The 22,407-nt window shown below is 35.8% G+C and overlaps 1 protein-coding gene across 6 annotated transcripts in view; it reads left to right on the top strand.

Moving 5' to 3' along the window:
• Nucleotides 1-20,802, top strand: part of LOC136032309 (RUN and FYVE domain-containing protein 1-like) — a gene marked incomplete at its 3' end in the record, with an annotated part of 94,848 nt that extends 74,046 nt beyond the window's left edge. For all 6 annotated transcript variants that reach the window (XM_065712598.1, XM_065712599.1, XM_065712600.1 and 3 more), the window contains 4 exon segments: nucleotides 4,443-4,540; nucleotides 10,074-10,269; nucleotides 16,900-17,021; nucleotides 20,709-20,802. In XM_065712598.1, coding sequence (XP_065568670.1) covers nucleotides 4,443-4,540; nucleotides 10,074-10,269; nucleotides 16,900-17,021; nucleotides 20,709-20,802 — 510 coding nt within the window.
• Nucleotides 20,803-22,407: the final 1,605 nt, after the last annotated feature.

Below are 22,407 nucleotides of genomic sequence, written 5' to 3'. Positions count from 1 at the left end.
GCTCTAGGGGCGTTGTCATCCTCAAAGACCTAATTGTTTGATCTCTTAATTGCATTGAACAAAATGGCTATCTCAATATTTTCATTGGATGTGTTTGGGGAAATGGTAGGTGTGGGAGGAGGTATTAGGTGCCTTCTAATCACTTTTGACTATTAAAAAGGCACTATCCCTTGCAGTTTCCAATTGGATGAATTCTTCTAGAAGTTTCTGTGACAAAAATGGTAATCTCAAAATTTATATCCGAATCATTTCGGAAAAATACGAGGTGTGAGGGGGTATCCACCCTCTGATCACTCTGAATCTTAAAAAGAGCACTAGAAAGTCTGATTACCAATCTGATGAGCCCCCTGCGAAGCTTATATGATCACTCTTTCTATATCTACCATATAAGCCCCCAGGGCATAATTTACAACCCTTGCCCTGAGGGCTCTGAAGGGAGGGGGTTCATTCCTAATACATAACTTCTGGACCTTTCAACTACGCTGAACAAAATGGCTACTTCAAAATTTTGATTGGATGTGTTTGGGAAAATGGTGGGCATAGAAGAGGGGTTGGTTTCCCTCCAATCATTTTGGCTATTTAAAAGGGCGCTAGCCTTTTCAATTTCTAATCGAATGAGCCTTTTTAGAAGTTTTTACGACAACAAATGACCATTTCAAAATTTCTGTCAGATGCTTTTCAGGAAAATACTAGGTGCGGAGGGGGGGGGGGGGTATGCACTTCCAATCGCTCTGAATCTTAAAAAGGGCACTAAAACTTCTGATTGCCAATCTAATGAACCCTCTTCGAAGTTTATACAACCACCCTTTCTAAATATACCTTATAAGCCCAAGGGCATAACTTACAACCCTTTTGCTGAGGGCTGTGTGTGTGTGGGGGGGTGTCATTCTTAGAGACATAATTTAGGTCCTTTAAACTGCGTTGAACAAAGTGGTTATCTCAAAATTTCGATTGAATGTGTTTCGGGAAATGGTGGGAAATATATTGTAATAATCGGGAAATCGGGAAATAATTTCGGGAAATGTAGGGGTGTTATTTGTCCTCCAATTTCTTTAGATTATTAAAAAGAACACTAGGCCTTTCAATCTCCAATCGGCATTTTAAAAGTTTCTATGACAACTTTTTCGATACGAACTGTCCTGGTAAAAAAAATGATAATAAATGCATTGTGCCCACATCGCTCTTTACTTAGGCAGCGCTATTGCGCTGCCCATGATTGGAAGCTTGTAAATTATTTTGTGGTTGGAGCAAAATGCAGAACTACCAGAGGAAAAATCTATAGGGAGGAGCAGAATATACGAAGGAGCAATATGAAGGAACCGATAACTTCGTTTGAATATTGGCAGCCGCGTGAGCTAGCCTTCGCAAAAAAAAAATGTCTTTCTGAACGAGTCATTTAACAAATGGAAACTTTTACATTCTATTATAATGGGATATTTTACAATAAGGAAATCATATCTTTCTTTTTTTGCGGGGGGGGGGAGGGGCACTATTCGATAGGAAACATGATTTGATTGACTTTCTAAGGTTAAAAATGAGGCAAGTTACGGAATTTTATAAGTTTGTCTAATTCTACAGAAAATTAATTAAGTACAAAATAATGAGTTATGACACTTCTTTAATCTGTAACATCTTTAAGGGGTGGATTGTACTCTTTATAAAAATCACACTTTTTTATACTTTTTTTTTGCAACATCCATAAATTATATTTTGGTCATGGATGCTGAAAATCAGTTCTTGGTCAAGAATCAGCCCCAGTCAGCTAACTAAACCAGGAATTAGTTATACCCGGTAGCTAGTCATTGGATCTAGAGCTATTGGGTGATTTCTTAGAGGTAAATTAATTGGAGCTGCATGTGAATTTGTTTAGAGAGATCAGCAGGAGTAAGTTTGTACTAGCAGATTTATTAGGACTTATTAAACATGTTAGCAAGCAGCCTTGAACTAAGAACTTTTCGATTTTTTTGTGAATTTAAATCGCTCAATCTCAATATTTTGGGTCGGCTAAAATATATCAGTAGTGACCGATATAACAGTGTCATTAGTATATTAATTATTTGTTTAGGATTCCAGAAATGTGACCAACGAAAGGTAAGGAATCCATGTTCGCGCTTATTCTATTAACACCCCGTTTTCTTGTGTCATCACTGGCTGCTTGATTTTTATGTAAATATATTAGTATCCAACAGCCTACAGGTTTTTTGGAGTAAAAATTAAGGAATATAGCATTCTTGAGTGAAAAATATGAAATATAGCCCTTTCCCCTTGAAACGAACTTTTTCATGCGCTGCCAGGTAGTGATGCAATATATTTTTATTTTAAGTCAACCAATTCAACAGTGACGCTCTTAAGAACAATGGAGAATATTGAGGAAAGGAGGAGCTATGTCTACCCAAGTTAAGAGACCAGTAATGTGATAATCAGCAAATTTGAAAAATGTACACATTAAACAGTTCACTTAACATACCCAATCCGAATAGTTTTATAATCGACTCGCTATATCCACCAATTTGTGAACTGCAATGATTACTTCAAATAAATTTAAGTTGCTGATGGTTCTAGGAAAAAGTGGTGGTTTGGAACATTCGTTGACTATTTGGGAAATGTAGCCACTAATACTCTTTAACATTGAGGTGTTTTTGTCCAAAATCAAATCATATTAAGTACGTATTTCAGAAACAGAGTAGGGAGATCACACCTAACTAAAATTAGAGACATGTACGAATTTTTAATCTATTGAAATTCTATTCTATTGAATGATTTGAAATTCCTAAGTAAGCTCATGGGCAACTTCGATAACTTCGAAGACCTGATGATGAACACTTATATGTGTTCGAAATATCCAGTTAAATTTTATATCTGTTCACTGTCAATAAAAAGGTTTCATCCCTATTTTGAGCTGTTTTACTTAAGCTCATGGGCTTAGGGGGTGCCGAATCGGAGGAGGTGCAATTGCTTCCTCCTTCTCACTGAAAAATACCTTCTTTAGTATTTGCATTGGAAAAGATAAAAAAACGCCTCCCCCTAATTTTCTAAAAATACCATTTTGTATCTTCATTTAAAAATAATTAAAAAAGTCCCCCCCCCCAAGCTTACCATTTTTGTGAATTGGCACCCATTCCTGACTTTCTTAAAACTTTCACATTTCTGCAGGGTTTAGCCTATTATTACAGTCGAAATGCATTGGTAGTACTATCTATTGCGATTCAAGTTGCTGAAGTTGCTTAAAGTCAGTAGCTAAAAATGGATTTTGATTAGTTTAGATAGATGGTTTCCCTCCACGTGAATTGACAAAAATACCTGTGTATGCTAACCTGAGTAACGTAAGATGTAAGTTCAATTACCTCTAGCATTAGATCTCCAGTAGCTTCACTCATCAATGATGTTTTAGAAGATGTTTAGCCCTAATTTTTCAAACTTTTACATGTGCTGTTTATAAACAGTAAAGAGGACTAAGATCTACTGTCATCCAGGTCAAAAAAATATTTTTAACTTTTTTTGAGTTATTGGGACTTACACGGTTATTCTTAGTTCCTTTTTTTCAGTAGCAATGCAATTTACACTAATAGAGAAGGTCCAAAATTATTTTTTAAACTCTTTTTTTTTAGTTAAAAGCACTTCAAAAAACTATAAAAAATATTACTGCAACACGGTTACGTTTAATTCTTTTTTTTTAAACTGTTTTTGGGTCAATACTGCTTGGAAAACTTCTGAAAATACTGTTGCTGCAATGCTATGTTTAGTTCTTTTTTTCAGTTGCATGGAAATTCGCAGTAATAGTGAAGGTTTAGAATTCTTTTTTGTGAGTTAATATTGCCTCAAAAATTTTTAAAAATATTCCTGCAACGTGGTCTCGGTTAGTTCCTTTTTCTCAGTAGCATGAAAATTTACAGTAGTGAAGCTCCTGAAGGGGTTTTTCAAACTTTTTTTGATTTAACAGCACTTCAAAAAACTTGAAAAAATATTCCTGCAACACGGTAATGTTTAGCTCCTTTTTTCACTTTCATTGTAATAGTGAAGTATGGTAACTCACGGTAATAGTGAAGATCGAAAACTTTTTGGGGGGATAAGCAAATAAATAAGAAAAAAAATCCTCTAATGAAGACAAATATTTCGGTTGAATTTTTTAGGATCTTTTTTTAGAAGAAATCCTTGTCGTTAGATTGAAAATGAAAAATCGTTTTTTCTTTCATTCAGGAGTGTGAGATTGAGCTGGTTGAACGGGGTCGACTAGTGGAAAAACTTGAAGATCATGCAGCGCACATAGCTCAAGTCTTAGCTGGATTAGGAGCTAATCCCAATCCAGCAATTTTGCCTGTTGATGATACCGAAGATTGTAGTCAACAAAATGGAAGCACGTCTGGATGATCTATTCGCTTTATTTTTTGTTTTATTTATTTGCTGTTTTTTTTTAGTTTTTATTTTATTTGAAATTTTTTCAGTCCACTCAGGAGACGCTCATCATCAGTGCAGAAAAATTAAAAAGTCTAGAAGAATTCCGTAGAAAAGGGACGGAAACAATCCAATTTCTCGAAAAAGAGTGAGTTTGCTTTTTCCCCCTCTTAATTAATTATTATATTGTTTTTTGCCTTAATGGCATGTTTTGAATCGAATAATCGATGTCGGTTTAGATTACTCCTAAATTCGATAACTACAATCAACTACAATAGGTTAGTGGTTGTTTTTTTTTTTTTTTTTGCTCCATTTGCTTTTGTAGGCTATTATATCGTGGTGAAATGTTGAAATCCTTAGAAACACAAGTTGGACCTTGCACTGTTTTTACTTTCTCCCTGTCAATAATCCGTCACACAAAGTTTTCCGTGGAAAGTGTATAGGCGACTCTACAGATCCGGTGGAAACCTTCTGCAGGTTCTGTGGCGGCGCCACTAATGCCACCATTAAAGCCATCCTAGCCGAGTAGTTAGCACGTTGGACTTTGAAATCCTTTATCCGTGAGGACAGGGGATCGCGTCACTGTTTATTTGGTTTGGAATGGGGTCAGCGGCGTGACTCTGCAAACTCAGCCAGAGTTGACCCAGTTTTAAATTGGTACTTGGAGAAATCTGGAGAAGGTCAGCAGGAAGGGCTTGTGAAAGCACAAGAAGGCTGGCCCTCAACCCTAAATTGCACTTCCTGACTAAAAACCTAAGAAACGGAGATCTGCACCGCCGGTAGGGACTGTAAAGTTCAATGCCGTATTCATTACCTGTTTTTTACCTTCTCACCATTAGCGAAAAAAAAACTTCGGTCGCCAAAATGCTACAATATAGTTCGTAGCCTGTTTGTTTGCTGACAGTAACTGAAAGTGTATCCTGTGGAGAGCATAAGTGGGAAATGGTAGCGTCGGAAATGGGGGGGGGAATTAATGGAGGGGGGAGGTTTTCTTCTCACTCAATTGGGCTATCTGCTTTGGCTTTTTCTACAATTAGCCATGACTTGATACCCACAACCATTCCGTTTTAATTCAAAAATCAAAAATCATAGTATGCAAAAAGAAGACGAAGATTCTGTTATATATTTTGGATTATGTATCATGGACTATGCTCGAAGGGGCTAAACCTGAAGGCTTTCTCCTCTCATATTCTGAATTCTACTGATCTAATCCTCATTTTACAGATCCTGAAATATGAGAAAAGAACCAATTGAACCTCGCCTATTTGCACGTAATATACTAATGTCTACACAACCTACCTTACAAAGTAAACTTTTAAAATTTTTCTAACACCACAAACTTCCTCCACAAGTCAAAAGCTTTGCTAGCCTAACCTGCACAAATGGTACTGAACTCAAAATGTGCATGTGGATTATCCAGTTCTTTGAATCCAAAGAGCTACTGAATGATATAAATATTTAGCAGCTACCTTTGAAAGCTATGCTGAATAGACCTGCACAGAAAGCTATGAATTCGAAATATACACCAGTATTATCCAGCTCCCGAAATTGAAAGCAGCCACTACAAGACAAATTACTAACTTCTCCCTGTATTCCACGCCTCATATAAAGCAAGAAGAGGAAGAGGGTTAAATATTCTTGACTGGAAAGGCTGTATTTTCTCCTAATTGAAGAAGACGAATTACTGGTCTGATGGAGAAGATAGAAAATAAGGCTATAAGTGGGTAGACAGATGGTCTGGAAAGTAAATTATTTGAAATCTTGAAACATTTCTTGGATCACACGCTTTTAAAGCTCAAGCTTCTACCTATATTTGTTGCATTTTATTTTGACTTTCGAAACTTGTGATAATGAAAATTGAAGCTGTGAAAAAAAAATTATAAAGGGAGGTTCACAAGTCATTTGATTTTTTTTTCATCACCATACCTTGTCTGCACTCGTTGATCTTTTTAAACTTAAACTCTTACTTTCTGTGAATTTTATCAAACATTTACCTTCAGAAAGAGTAGGTGACTCATGCAGTTCTCAATTTAAAATTTCTTATCACTTCAAAATTTAAACCCGAATACAGAAATACGGGGTAATAAAGAAAACAAACTTTCAATCTTTAAGGGCCAGCAACACGGTGCTGAATTCTGTCCTCAAATTAGAGTGGATTTGTGTGAACGAAAGGATTATGGTTTTGGTAGAAAATTTGAGTTTTGATAATTTCTCCTTCCTTATACCTGGAGATACAATATTTGTGAGTTTAAATGCATTACTTTTTATGAAAATTTCAACTATCGTCTCTTGTGTTTGTATTGGCGTTCCTGATATAACTTAATTTGCTCCTCTTGGGGTATTATTGCTGAATTCTTTACATTGGCAATGCTGTAGTCAAATCTGCGCTGATTTTGTAAATTTGCTGAGAAAATTAAAACTTTTTTATATTCAATTTACCCACCTAGCGTTGAAATCTTCTTTGTATGACCTTACCTGTAGTTCAGAAATATTTCTTGTAGTTTTTTGGATCTTTCGCCCATTAAAGTTTCTTATTTTAAATTTTGCAAATTTTTACTTGGTTTCTCCCTTTCTTTTAGTAACATTGAGATTGTTTTAAAGCTTAAAGTGAAGGATCCTGTAGTCTGTATAAAGAAAAAATATAAACAATTTGAAGACAAGGTGAAAATTATCCTTTTAGGCCACAATTTATTTGCGTTTTTTAGTAACAGTTCTGGCTCTTGACGATTTATAGGCTAAATTATTTAGCAAGTGTTTTTGTATCTTTTTTTTCTCTTTTTAAGTGTTTGATCGATATTTGATTTTTCTGATTGTAAGCGTTATCATTTGTCTTTTCTTTATATTATATTGTAGCCTCATTTTACTCCTCATTTTTTGAGGGAAATAAAGAAAATAAATAAATAAATTTTTGTATAAGTTTCAGTAGATTTCCTGGAGATTTCCTGTGTCTTTTTTCCATCAAACGGACTAGAATTCCATAGATTTACGGATAAATCCGTTTAAGTGGAAATACAACAACTGTTCCTCAGATGAACACAAAACTAAAACTGTCCAAATTCCTTATTTATTGCATTGTTTTGGCCTTAATGAAATCTTTCTAATAGAATAATCGATTTTAGTTTAGATTATTCCTAAATTTTGTCATAATAATCTATTATGATAGTTCAGTTGTCTTGTTTGTGATATTTGAATTTTGTATTATATCTTAGCAAAATGTTTAAATCCTTATAAAGGCAAGGTATACAAAATACAAGCTATTCATGTTTATCAGTTGCTGCTTTTTTCTGCCTTAATGACATGTTTCTATTCGAATAATCCCTATACATTTAGGCTATCCTAAATTCGATTAAAATAATTAAATTTCAATAGCTCACTCGTCTTGTTTGCTTTATCTTTTCTTCGAACTATTTTAGTAAAATATTTAAATCCTTGTAAACACAGTTTTGTTTTTGAGACAAACACAAAACTTAAAACTATTCAAGTTATTTTATAATTGCATTGTTGTTTGCGTCAATAGTGTGTTTCTATTAGAATAAATCGATTTAGAATTATATTTAAAATAAATCGACTTAGATTATTCCCAAAACCGATTGTAAAAATCTATGAAAATACTCTATTTTTTTTTTGCTCTATTGGTAAGTCCTGATTAACACAAGTTTTAGATAAACACAAGCTACTCAATTTCATTGGTTATAGCGCTCCATAATATGAGCTATGACTGTAATATGAGCTAAACCTTGTAGGAATGTAAAAGTTTTAGATAAAGTCAGGAAAGGGTGCCAATTCACAAAAATGGAGAACTTAGGAGGGGACTTTTTTAATTTTTTGTCTAAGTTAGATACTGATGTCGATATATGGTTTATGCTATATTAGATTCGATAATAACAATCAACATAATAGTTCAGGGGTCTTATTTGTTTTATTTTTTCTGTATTATATCTCACTAAAATACCTACATGTTTGCAAACACAACGTAGTCTTAGAAACAAACGCTAAACACAATCTATTCTAGTTGATCAGTTATCGCAGAAGTTCTGTCTCAATGCCATTTTTTGAATAGATTAGCTTATTATTATTAATTATTTACAATTTTATTAGTACTATCCGTTGTAGCTAATTCAGCTCTCTATTTTGCCTTTTTACACCAAGGGCATTGCTAGAACCCAAATATCATCAGTCACAGCTGACACATTATCAGCCGATCTATATCGTTTACTGTAGTACATCGGCGTTTTCTAAAACCGAAACCTAAATCACAAACATACTTCTTAAATATATACTTACCAGCTGGTTGACATTGTAGAATTTTGATCTGCAATTTTCTTTTCTTTACTTTTTTAGTCTCAAAATGTCGTGGAATCAATCTATAGACCAAAATCGTAACTATAATCATAGAAGTACAAAAGAATGCGATTATAACCACTAACCATATGTAATTTATACGTTCCCTCTGATTTGATCCCCCATGCTGGAGGGGGTGATCCAGAATTATTCCCCTCGGGGAGCATGGACAAGTGCGTTTTTAATGTTTAAGTTACAGTTCCTCTTTCTTTTTCTTTTTTTTTGGGGGGGGAGGGCAGGTGGCTCCATTGGACCATTCCTTCTAGCTAAGAGCCCTCCTAGCCAAGTGGTTGTTGCGCAGGGCTGAAAAGCTTTTGTCCAAGGGGCTTGAGCTCTTCCTGGTGTGACCAGTTATTTGGCTTGGGACAGGGTCAGTGGCCGGACTCTGTAATCTCGGCCAGTGTCAACTCAACTCGAAATAGGTACCTGTAGAAATCTGGGGAAGGTAAGCAGGAAGGGTGTGTGAAAGCACAGGATGGCTTGCCCCCCCCCCGTCATTGCACTTCCTGGATAAAGGACCACGAAATGGAAATCGCTCCTCCGGTTTGCACCTTAAAGGTCTAATGGCGTCACTTACTTATCAATCCTGAAAATGTCCTACATCCAAGTTTCGCAGTCGAAAATGCGTGATCAAGTCTATGTGAAATCCACATAAAAGAACGTCACTGACTCCAAGATTGTGCTTGCTCTCCCACCCCCTTTTCAGCCAAACGCTGAGGGGTAATTAAGTCCTTTGTCTCTTCTTTGTCTAAAAAATGGAGAAATGTCTCTCTGCTGAAATACTATTTTCAAACATTTGGTTTTCACTTTTCTCGAATATCAAAATCAACATTGGTACATAGCACATGTTACACACATGTGACGGCCGTCAAAAATAAAAATATTTTTTTATATGTTTTTACAGATTCCAGCTTAAAATCCTTGTTTGAATTTTACAAGGAATTTGGCTGCGAGCTGAGAATTTTGAGCCAAGCCATATTGTAAAGAAGATTTTAATGACTTTCACTAGTCAATGTAGCAGGCCCGATATTGAAATATTATTTGTACTTTACAAAAAAAATATGAGTTATTAATTTTAGGTCATCCACAGTCAAAATTTGAAGGGCCCCCATCCCCCTCTTGGTGCTGCCCGCTTTTCTAAATTATCTATATGAATAGTCTAATTGATTTTTATCTGCGTTTTTGTGTTTCTTAATGAGTAAGCTCACCCAAGAATTAAGCTGTTAGAATTATTCCGTAAATTTTTGTTTTTCCTTAATTATTATTGCGATTAAATTATTTTTCTTAATTATTATTCTTATTCTTCGACGTAATTACTTTAAGGCTTATATTATCTATAGATTATCACAAACAAAAGCCGAATTGTTCCGTGTTAGTAACGAAAATGATGGTAATAAAGAAAGAAATGTACAACTTGACACGGAAGAAAAGTCTCTGAAGTTGGAATTAGACAAGGAAAGGGGGAAACGAATATCGCTCGAAAAAACAGTTGAAACTTTGCAATGCCGTGCAGCAGCATTTAGTCAACTGTATGAGGTATTTACTTATGCTTTATTTATTATTTTGCTATTTTTTTTATGCTTTATCTCTTATTTTATCCACCTTAGAAACGAGATTAGTCAACAAGATCGTAGTAACTCTTTTGATGTGGTTTATTATTTTTGTATGCATTTTGTTATTCTGTGGGCTATTATTCTAATATGGGTAATGTGGGATATTATATTCTTCTAATATTGGTTATTATTACTGAAATTCAAACATCGTAAATTATTTGACCGAAAGCATCTAAATATCGAGATTAATCATCATTAAGACATTCTAAACAATTGACTAATATAGTGGAAATTTAAAGTACAGGATGTGTCTAATCGTATACCCTCTAATAGAGGGCATAAGAATTTTCATAAGACGTGCTTATAGTCTTTTTATAAAGGGTCAAAAAGTTCCGGAGCATTTAGTCAGTTATATGAGATATTTACTTATTGATGCTTTATATTTTCGTTGTATATTGTTTTATTCTTTGTTGCTTATCATATTTTTCTTAAAAACAAGATAAACATCGTGACGGATGAAAACTTGGAACAACATCTTATATAATCTAGTTGGTATTATAAAGCTATCCGTAACTTTTCAGGATTAAAATACCATAGGTAACACTAATTATTACGAAACTACCTCATTGTTTTACGTTATCGTTTGTACCCGTTGCGTAAACACTTAGTTCTGTCAGATTTAAAATAGATCGAATACAATGTGCACAAATTTGCATAAATTTCTAGCCCAAAGTGAACAGATTCTTACTTACAAGTCCCTCTCCCGTGATAGACATCAAGTTCAACGGAAACAAATAAACGGGTACACCAACTAGCAAAAGTTGCAAACCCCTCATCGCTGAAGATGATTGTAGCCCAACAGCCGATTATTACTTGCAAGTCCCCTACATGTCTTACTACTGGAACCAAATTGGTTTAACCATCAAATACACCGGAAACAAATAATAGGTACACAAACTAGCAAAAGTGGCAAACTCCTTATTGCCAAAGATGATTATGAGCTAACAGCCGTTTCTCGCCCAAAGTGAACCGATTCTTACTTGTAAGTCCCTCTCCCGTGATAGGCATCAAGTTCACCGGAAATAAATAAAGGGGTGCACCAACTAGTATAGTTGCAATCCTCTCATCGCTGAAGTTGACTGTAGCCTAACAGCAGATGATTACTTACAAGTCTCCTACATGTCTTACCACTGGAACCAAATTGGTTTTACCATCAAATACACTGGAAACAAATAATAGATACACCAACTAGCAAAAGGTGCTAACCCCTCATTGCCGAAGGTGATTATTACCTAACAGCCAACTGTTGCTTAAAAGTCCTCTATATGTCCCACAATTTGTATCGGCCTAGTTTTCGTTTCAGTGTGTACCTTACCACTGAAGTTGTTAACCCCTTGAAACTCTCAAACTGGTATACCTCATGAAGGAATTTTTGTACCAAAAAATGGATGTCATATACTTTGATCAGCTCATCAAGAGCTATCGATTACCGCCGAAAAAAAAATCTATCCGTCTTAGTTCAAAAGCTGATTTTTTTTTGCCGTAGGCCAACTTTCTAACGTCACCACTTCGAAAGGAGAAAAGGATAAGCTCCAATTTATTTAGCAATGAGAGAACTTTTAAATTTTATTAGGCACATCTGATACCATTTCTCTACCGCAATCCCAAGTCTGAAAAACCGAATGATAAACTCAGCTGAAATCACGAACAGAAATGGGTAGAAACAATAGATGGCAGCACTTTCGGGCCCGTGGGAAAATGCCACATTTTTGCTTCTGTAAATTTTTCTATTTATTACTCAAAGAAGATATATTGGCTGTGGGGCCGGGTAACTGCCGCATATATTTAACACTTATAGATTTTAGTCCATCTTCAATTTGAAGGTGGTTCCTGCATGCTTGCCTGCTAGAACGGAGCTTTCCACTCGAAATCAGAAACATGGTTTGATGAAACGAAAGTTTGGCTGCATAACTTCAGATACTTTTCTCTGACATAGGCTATATAACTCCATTTCACTTCGCACAACATAGGCTCTGGCTCATGGACAAGCAAAAACCATCCTTTTTGGCCCCAGGCAAGAGTTCTGCGGAGCTTTCCAAAATTTAATGTCATATTCATCAATCTGGCCTGAGGTCCACACTTTCCGTAAAAACCACACAGGTTAGACCCTTACCAGTTTCCAGGAATAAGCTGAGATTGGAGGGATAGAAAAAAAAAAAAAAAAAAAAAAAAAAAAAAAAAAAAAAAAAAAAAAAAAGGGACAAAACCGAAGTATTGCTCTCGCAATACAATCAAGAAAATTTTGTTAATTATTCAAATGAAGATGGTATATCCATTACCATCTGGCCGTTGCATCTTACCCTCCACAACTATGCCCTCTGGATTTAATATCCGTTTTTTAAAACGTCTCCAACGGTTATCTCATCCTAGCCAGACATTATCTATTAGATTCCTTCTTATTTCAATGGCCATATGAGATTTTTGAAAAATTGGGGAATCAACTATTGATTGAGATAACTTCGAAAATTCTCGATTCCTGGAACGGCCTCAATAACAGTTCGTATTTTAGCCCTTCCAAGTCAAAGGAAATGTTTGTTCAGCGTTGCTTATTTACATTTTATTTGTCTGTACCAGTTTTGTTGTGCCCTCTCAACAGTCTATCTCCTTATTGTCGCTTTCCTGCAACTTTGGATGATGTGAATGAACGGTTCCAGTCCATAACATGCTATTAATTCCCTAGCTTCAGCTGCCAATTTCTCATTTGTGATCCCAGGAAATGTCCCAGGGCATGCATCAGTGTAATTGGTGAAGCTTCAATATTCGTAAGAGGCTTAAGACATGCCTGGTTATCAGATAAGATGCACGTGTCCTTGCCTGTAGTTTTAATTGTTCCAGTCTCTTAGATGCCTGTTCTTTTGCCGGTCACTCCTGCCAGTGAACTGGGTTAGCTATAAATCTTTGAATTATTTTTTATGCCTGCCATGGCAGGGTGGGTGGTTGTTTACTCTATGCCTATCTGCCTTAGTTCTACCATCGACTGATAGTCATTAATCATAGACCATCGCTCAACATAATATTATTTTTATATTATTTTTCTGTGAACCTTATTAAGCTTAGGTAGCTTGTTCCCCTCTGAGTGAAAGCGAATGAAACACTATGAGTTGCCCAATTTGCAGGCAATTCCTGCATGTGAACTGGGTCAGTTATAAATCTATAGCTCAACATAATAGTATTTTGATATTATTGTTTTGTGGGCCTTATTAAGCTTAGGTACCTTGTTCGCCTCTGATTCAAAGCGAATTTAGCGATTTAGTGGGCTTTCTCTGTAAGCATAGCTCTTATAATATGAACTATACGTGCTGTCCACTTCCTGCCTGTGAACTGGTTCAGCCTTAAATCTTTGAATTATTTTTTATGCCTGCCGGTGCAGGGTGGGTGGTTGTTTACTCTATGCTTATCTGCCTTAGTTCTATCATAGATTGATAGTCATGAATCATATACCATCGCTCAACACTTTTATTATTTTTTTACCAAGTTGCCAATGATTTTAATTCGGGACTAGGGAAGCTGTAGCTTTCTTCGCTTTACCTGCATTGTAGGCTTTCTAGCTTATCTGATTCTAACTGGAACGGATCCGCCCTCTTTGGGGTAGTTGGAGGGGGGAGGGTTACTTCTGAAAATTAGGGTTAATTCTGAAAAAATGAGGTATTTTTAACTTACGAACGGGTAATCAGATCTTAATGAAATTTGATATTTGGAAGGATATCGTGTCTCAAACCTCTTAATTTAAATCCTGACAGGATCTGGTGACATTGGGGGGAGTTCGGAGGGGGAAGCCTATAATCTTGAAAACGCTTAGAGTGGAGGGATCGGGATTAAACTTGGTGGGGAAAATAATCAGAAGTCTTAGATACGTGATTGACATAATTGGAACGGATCGGCTCTATTTGGGGGAATTGAGGGGGGAGGGTTAATTCTGAAAAATTAGAAAAAATGACGTATTTTTAACTTACGAAGGAGTGATCGAATCCTCATGAAACTTCATATTTAGAAGGACCTCGTAACTCAGACCTCTTATTTTAAATCTCAGCTGGATCCAGCGTCATTGGGGGGGGGACATCTTAGAAAATACTTAGAAAATTGGGGTATTTTTATCTTACGAATAGGGGACCGGATCTTAATGAAACTTGATATATTGAAGGATCTTATGTCTCAGATGCGCCATTTTCAACTCGAATTGCATCCGGGGACAGGGGGTTAGAGGGGGGAAACAGAAATCTTGTAAAACGCTTAGAGTGGAGAGATCAAGATGAAACTAGATGGGAAGAATAAGCACAAGTTCTAGATGCGTGATTGACATAATTGGAACAGATCTGTTCTCTTTGGAGGAGCTGGGGGGGGGGGTGTTAATTTGGAAAAATTAGAAAAATTGAGATATTTTTAACTTAAGAACGGGTGACCGGATCTTAATGAAATTTTTTATTTAGAGGAAATGTATGTCTCAGAGCTCTTATTGCAAATCCCGACCAGATCTGTTGACATTGGGGGGAGTTGGAGGAGGATATCAGAAATCTTGAAAAACGCTTAGAGTGGAGGAATTGGGATGAAGCTTGGTGGGTAGAATAAGCAAATATCATAGATACAATATTGACGTAACCGTACTGGATTCGCGCTCTTTGGGGGAATGGGGGGTGGGGTTCAGTGCTTTGGCGAGTTTGGTGCTTCTTGACGTGCTAGGACGATGAAAATTGGTAGGCGTGTCAGGGAGCTGCACAAGTTGACTTGATAAAGTCGTTTTACCTGATTCGACCATCTGGGGGGCTAAAGGGAGAGAAAAATTAGAAAAAATGAGGTATTTATAACGTACGAGTGGGTGATCGGATCTTAATGAAGTTTGATATTTAGAAGGACATCGTGACTTAGAGCTCTTATTTTAAATCCCGACCGGTATTAAGTCTCTGATTTTCCTTTTAAACCAATCTTTTGATTCTTAGAATTTTGTTAGAGCTCATACCATATGAGCTCTTGGCTCTGGGTTCTTCTGGCAGTCACAAGTGCCATATGAGCTCTTAGCTCTTGTGTTTGCTAGCAATATTGGGTGACCATACATTATAAAGTAAGAAGGCTTCTCCATTTCATCTTGTTTGTCAATACTACCGCTTCACTCTTTTCATACGCAAAAATCAGTTTATACTTGTGTGTCCATGTCTGACCAGTGTTTGATAGGGGCTGTTCTAATACGAGTAGGGCATTCAGATGTCTACCTTGTATGGGAAACACTAGATCATCTATGTATGCCTGAGTTTACTCACAATCCCGTTCTAATAGACTCATAAAATTAACGAATACAAGATTCTGAGATATCGAATACAAGACCTAGGGTAACATTAGCTGACACGGGTTCAGAGGCAGATTAAGAACTAGTTTTAAGATAAGCACTGAAATCTTCTGGTTTCTCCATTGGTATTTTTCTGCCATCTTACATTAAATAGTTCAACTTTTAACCTTTAAGGGGGGAGTGTATGGACCCCTAAAAACTGTCCTTGGTCTGCCCCTGCACAATTCCCACCATGTATTTTTTTAAAATCATGTATACAGCTAATCAAGCTTCACCTTGATTCAGCCTAGGCCTACCCTCACTCTATTTAGTACAAAACTAACAATTTTCTGTTTTTTTAAAGTTTATCATACAGCAGAAATGAGGGTAAAGGTCTGTTACGTGATTCTGAGTCCTCCTTAAAGGCAGCCTTTCAGAATAATGTTTCCTGTTTTACTCCCTGTAGCTCCTTGACTGCTTGCCGGCTTTTGAGCTTAGGGAAATTCCATTTTTAAATTTTTTAAATCTGTTTTACTTTCTTCAATGAATGTTCGTATGAATTAAAAACTGGTACTAACTAAACTGCCCTTCTTTGTCTAGAAATATGCCTAAATGTGTTCTAAGATCAAAGGAACACAAACTTACAATAAATAAATTTCATAAATTATGTAATTACAATAAGTAAATAAATTATAATGAAACTTAAAAATAAATTTGATAAAACTTCACTCTGCTTAGGTGCTCCACTCTTAAACAAACATCCACATTATTTAGCTTTTTTTGACGAGGCAATTTTAATTTCCACAGTAAATAGTTTTCCCCAGTCATCTAGGGAGGTAATTGAGATTAGAAAATACGTGAATTTTTAAGACCTGACTTTAATTTAGATGTATTTGGGATATTCCTATAAATCTAACTTATGATAATTTTATACAATATGTTTGAGAAGCATATTTCCTATCCCTTTGTCCCTCCCAAGCTGTTAACTGAAAGTTGTGCTCCTCAATATCTTTAACCGGCTCCACGCCAATGGCTAAGGGATTATATTCTCGTCCTCCAGATATATATATATATATATATATATATATATATATATATATATATATATATATATATATATATATATATATATATATATGCATATATTCTCCTAATTGCCTCTAAAGAGGAATATCAAATTCTTGACTCAAGTAACTCGCATATGTACGATGCACAATTCACCTCAGTTCTTTATATGTTTTCAAGACTTTTGATAAAAATAAATAGAAATAGCAGACAATTTATTCTTGTTTCTAGAAACACACAATGACAGCTGCTGCTTTAGCAGAAACTCAGAGATTAGCAACGGAAAGGGAAAAGGCACTGGAAGAGATTGGAGATAAACTTGGGGCTGCCAACCTTGAAGCTGATGCATTACGGTCAGTTCAAGTTTTAATCACATTGGACCAGTAGTTATCACGTGGAAGGGGAGGGGGTGGATTGATCATGAGATAAAAAAGAGACCTATGGTTATCATTTCGCGGATTTCCCTGGATTTTTCGACCAGTCTGTGGGCTAGATCTCCCTCTATCCCACCAATCTATTTGCAGGTGTGCTTATTATCATCTTTTGTTGATTTATCTCGTCAGTTTACTTTAAATTGCAGCTCATAATTTTTTTTCTTCTTCTGTTTTTTGCATCTTGTGTGCGCTGAAATTTGACAACCATTAATGGAGATGAGGGTTTTGACAAAAAATTTGAATTTTTCATCCCCAAGTCGTAATTTAGAGCAATTAAATATCTTTCCAGCCTCTTTGACACGTTGAATATAAAGAATAATTTCAATTAACTTTAGTTTTCAGTTTTAGTTCACTTCAAACTGCAGTTTATCATTTTTTTTTTCTTTTTGGTATTTTGTGTGCAGTGAAATTTTAAAACCATTAATGGGGGTGTGCATTTTGACTAAAATCCTGAAATTTTCGTCTCACAGTTCGTAATTCAAATCGCTATTAAAGATCGCTCCAGCCTCATTGAAATGCTGTATAAAAAGAATAACTCACCATAGTTGAATTAAGGAGTGACCTTCAGTTGTACCAGCTAGTATAAACAAAGTATTACAACACGCGGGCACTTAAACAACCATCCCAAACTTAAAAATAATTATGAGATCAATAGTGGAATCAATTCAGTTTGTATGCTTAGACCAGAAAACGGTTTTAATCCTGTGCTGACTGCTCCAAACAGCTTTTAAAACACTGACTAGGGCAGGGCTTCTTAAACTTTTGTAAGTCCCGACCCCATTTATGATTGCGAGTTTCTTAACGACCCCAACAAATATGAAAGAAAAATAAATTAATATTTTTCGATGATATATTTATTAGGTAACAATATACATATGCATATGATTATATAAAAATGTAGAATTTGTTTTGAAACATAGAAAAATCTAGAATTGAAATTTGCACAAAATGTTATAGAAATGTTTTTATTATAGTTTCAAAAACAAAATTGGATTCTGACCGTCTTAATTCTCTCGAATATATCCAAGTAGCTGCGTGGTAAATATTAAATTAAAGTTCACGTTAAAAGTTTAATGAGATGGATGTGCCTGTTTTTTATTGCATAACAAATAAAATCTTGGTGTAATGTTTGAAACTGCTGGACGTAAGAGCCCTTCGACATTATTTATCAATGAACGATATTGAGATTTAATGTGTGTTAAAGCTGAGAAAGTAACTTCTCATAATCATGTGGTATTGAATGGTAGAAGTACATTTAACGCCATATCGGCGATTGTGGGAAATTCAGTTCTAGTTCCGATCCAGAATTCAGTCAAGGGCTTTTTTTGGAATTGTAGTTTTAAGTTTGAGTCACACGAAAGCTCAGCAAATTCCTCTTGAGCTTTAAGTGGCAGATGATCAACCTCACTTAAGCCAATCCAAAACGGCTTTTGAATCCAAACTAATTTTTTTAAATCAATATCTAATGTAAAATATATCCGGAACTGTATTTATAGCGCTTTTAAGTGATCTGCAATATTTTTTTTTTCAATAAAAGTTTTACGATGAATTTTCTCAATTACAAAATTGTCGACATTGGAAAACATTTCGAACGAATTTTTTTCGACCCTATTCTCCCAAACGCTGATCTTTTTAACATAACTTTCGATTTTATCGTTTGAAGTAAACATATCGCAATTTTTTCCTTGAAGAGACAAGTTAATATTGTTCAAAGTCATTTTGAAAAAAAGCAGCAAATTCACATTTTCGTTCAGTTAAAAATATTTTGATCTCGTCCTTTAATAATAATAATCTTTTTAAACTTTGACCTCTTGACAACCATCTTACTTCTGCATGTAATAACAAAGTTGTGCAATTGGAATCCATATCCTTACAGATATTTGAAAATAAGCGACTGTTAAGGGCACGGCTCTTAATAAAATTTATGACCTTAACAGCATCCTGAAGCACATCGTTCAATACTGGTGCTATCAATCAATTAAGAAGCGCCCAAAGGACTTTTACATGCCGGGACTGTAAGGTCCCGTCGGTCGCGAAAGGGTTAAACTGACTAATTCGGAAAGACATGCACTTCGTTCACAATTATACAATGGCTCAATGAAAATAACACGAAATGTTTAATTTTGCTACGTGACCCCAAATGGGGTCGCGACCCATAGTTTAAGAAGCCCTGGACTAGGGGAATGAAAGAAAAAAGGCGAGGAACTCGCTTAAATACATGCTGTTTGTACTTGTGTTTTCTAAAAACTCTAAATTTATGCCTATATGGGTACTTTACACTTTGTCATAAGAAACTTTAGAATGACACAAAACATAGTCATAAGACAGAAAAAAAAACAGTCGGAAGACAGCAGTGTTCTTTGTATATTAACCTGTCTTTAAGTCTATTTTAAAACTATAAACATTTATAGTTTAACGGAGGGGGGAGGCAGCTATCCCGCAGGTTTTTGGGGATCGGGACCAGTAAAAGAAGGTGGAAATTCGTGTAAAATTTAAACTCTTGAACCACATTTACCACAAACAGTAAAGAATCTTAATGCTTTTATTAAAGAAAAAGTACCTTGATGATTTATCGTCCAACATTGTATTGAATAATTTTAAATTTAGGTTGTGTCATTATTTTTGTCCGAAACTATGATAATCGTATATTTTATGAAAGTTGATAATTTTAAGTGTCAAATAGTGGGTTTCAATATAATTGGCATATTTTTGTGACGTTTTATCGTAAGGAAATCACATTACAAATTGATTGGGTGATTATTGTCACTTAGCTAAAAATCAAGATCGTCGCATGTTCTGAATGAACAGTGGATCCGTAACCTAATTATACCTAAATGCTGACATTTTTGGCCTTGTTTAATGAATTTTACATGAGAAGTTGCATTTCAAAAACTTCAGTTAAAACAGGCTATTAAGGATATTTCACTTTGCAGCTTAGATTTCCTTGAGTCCGTTGATTTTTTGGATATGAAATCACTTAATGTCTGACCTTGTTCACAGGGCTAGCAGGCAATTGGACAACTAAGATTGTTCATACTATATGAGCTTTGCTTCCTGGAAATGCCCACTGTAATTGCAATGGGCATGCCCAAAATTTCTGGCTTGACCCATTAGGAGATTTAAGTCGACTGTACTAGCTTGTGAACAAGCGACCTAAAACTAATTGATCCACCCGTCTAGAGTCCCAGGCGGACGACCGAGTTTTGGGATTGACACATGAACCACAAGTCCCCTAGACTCAAAGGCGAACGGGACCACCAATGTTTTTCATATTTTTTGGGTTTACAGCGCGAGTAAACAACGGGAGAAGCTATGACTCTCGGCGGGAGTAACTTAAATTCAGGGGGAGTAAAAAGAACTTAAATTTGGTAATTTTCGAGTAGATAATTGCGTTAGTTGAATAAAATATCCTCTGAAAATAAAAGGTCTTTGAAGTTAAACTACTTAGCAGTATTTTATCAGCTATTCGGATGTTCCAAGTTCTATTCGAATTCTTTAAAATATTTGGTTGTATTCAGATTATTATTCTTTATGTCTAGATCTCTTCTTTCCTCATCGTTTTTTTTTATGTGATTTTATTCAGAATTGATTGGATTCATTTTTTAGTGAGAAGACAGCCATTGGTATCCAGTGGATCGATGACGACCTGGTCACCCACTGTAAACTTTGTAACAAGCCGTTCAATCTCACAAGAAGAAAGGTAGATAAATATTTTGCTTGACTGACAAAGCTTGATATGGAAGGGGCTAGGGCAATCGACTTATCTTAGTAGAAATACAGACTTTGTAAGTGGCTGAAGTGCCAGAGATATGTGATTCGATGGGCACTACTTGGCAACTGCTTGGTCTATCTGCTCTTTAAACAGGTGAATCACAGTCAGATGAAGGATGACTGAAGTTCAAAAGCTCTTTGAGAGGCTATACTTTTACTTAATCCTTAAGACAGGAGCTGTGTGACTCAGAACTTGAGACCTAACCAGAGTCTGTTTTCTACGGCTGTTTCCTGAGCTATGAGATAATTCTTGCTTGCTCCCTAGTAACCTGAGCTTTGTGGCTCAAGGTTTGGGATTGGAACACACTAAGGCCCGGTGGAGGCGATTTGGACATGGACTCAATTTCGTGGACAGTCTGACTTTGGCCAAGTTATTTCTCTGACATCTGATTCTTGTGAACTGGTAAACCAGAGTCAGAGAAGGGGGATTAGAATAAAAAGAAAAATGATTTTCGTCCTAGACAGAAAAAAATTCTTACTCAAAAATGAGTACTAGAGCTGTTTTAGTCAGAACTTGAGGTTTGACGGAAGTCTCTATCCTCACACAATTGGTCCAAATGGAAACAATTTGGACTTGCACTTCGATTCGAGATAACATTACTTTGAGTCAAAATTTTAGTAGCTCTAGTTCTGCCTTAACTTGTGAAATTTCTCTACAGATTATTCACTGACCCTTTTTCGAAAGGCAATATATATTTGACGTTATGGAAAGACTGGATAGAAATATTATGAACGTAAAGAGTCTATCAAAGGTGCTGCTTTTAATACTGCGTAAAGAGTATAACATTAGTTCTTCCTAAGAAAAGAGTGAAGTGGGAACAATGTACTATTATTTTTTCTAACAGAGGAACTTCATATAGCGGTAGTTGTCATAGAAACTTCGAAAGGGGCTTGCTCGATTGGAAATATGAAGTTTTACTGACTTGTGTAAGAGTCAAAAGCGATTGGAGGGCAACCCGCCCCCTCTCCCGTACCTATCATTTTTCCAAATGTATCATATCAAAATTTTGAGACAGTCATTTTGTTCAGCATAGTTGAAAGTCTAATTAATTATGTCTTTGGGGATGTCACCCCCCCCACAGCTCTCAAGGCAAGGGCTAAAAGTTATACTAGTTGTACATTGTTAATAAATAAAGTTTTTATGGAGGGGGTGGTCGTATAAACTTTGGAGAGGGCTCATTTAATTGGTAATCGGAAGTTCTCGTGCCTTTTTAAAAGTGGTTGGAAAGCAACTAGATCCCCTTCCTCCACTCCCTCTTTCCCCCATCCTATCGAATCGTAGTGCATACTATCAAAATTTTGAGATAGCTATTTTGTTCCGTATAGGCCAATAAACATTTACTTTCTTTTTCCTTTGACGTCTAATATAATTAAAAAAAAAACTGATACCAAGCACAACATGGAGCACAACACGGAGCACAAAACTGCAATATGCACACTAATACATTTTGGCAATGTTTGAGTAGCTTATTAAGGGTAAGCATGCCAAAGCCACAAACAGTTTCTAGAAATCACTATCAATATAAAACCCACT

Source organism: Artemia franciscana, chromosome 10, assembly GCF_032884065.1.
Source record: "Artemia franciscana chromosome 10, ASM3288406v1, whole genome shotgun sequence".
Lineage (NCBI taxonomy): Eukaryota > Metazoa > Arthropoda > Branchiopoda > Anostraca > Artemiidae > Artemia > Artemia franciscana.
Note: the sequence above shows the minus strand (reverse complement) of the source record. Positions and strands in the feature narration are given on the sequence as shown.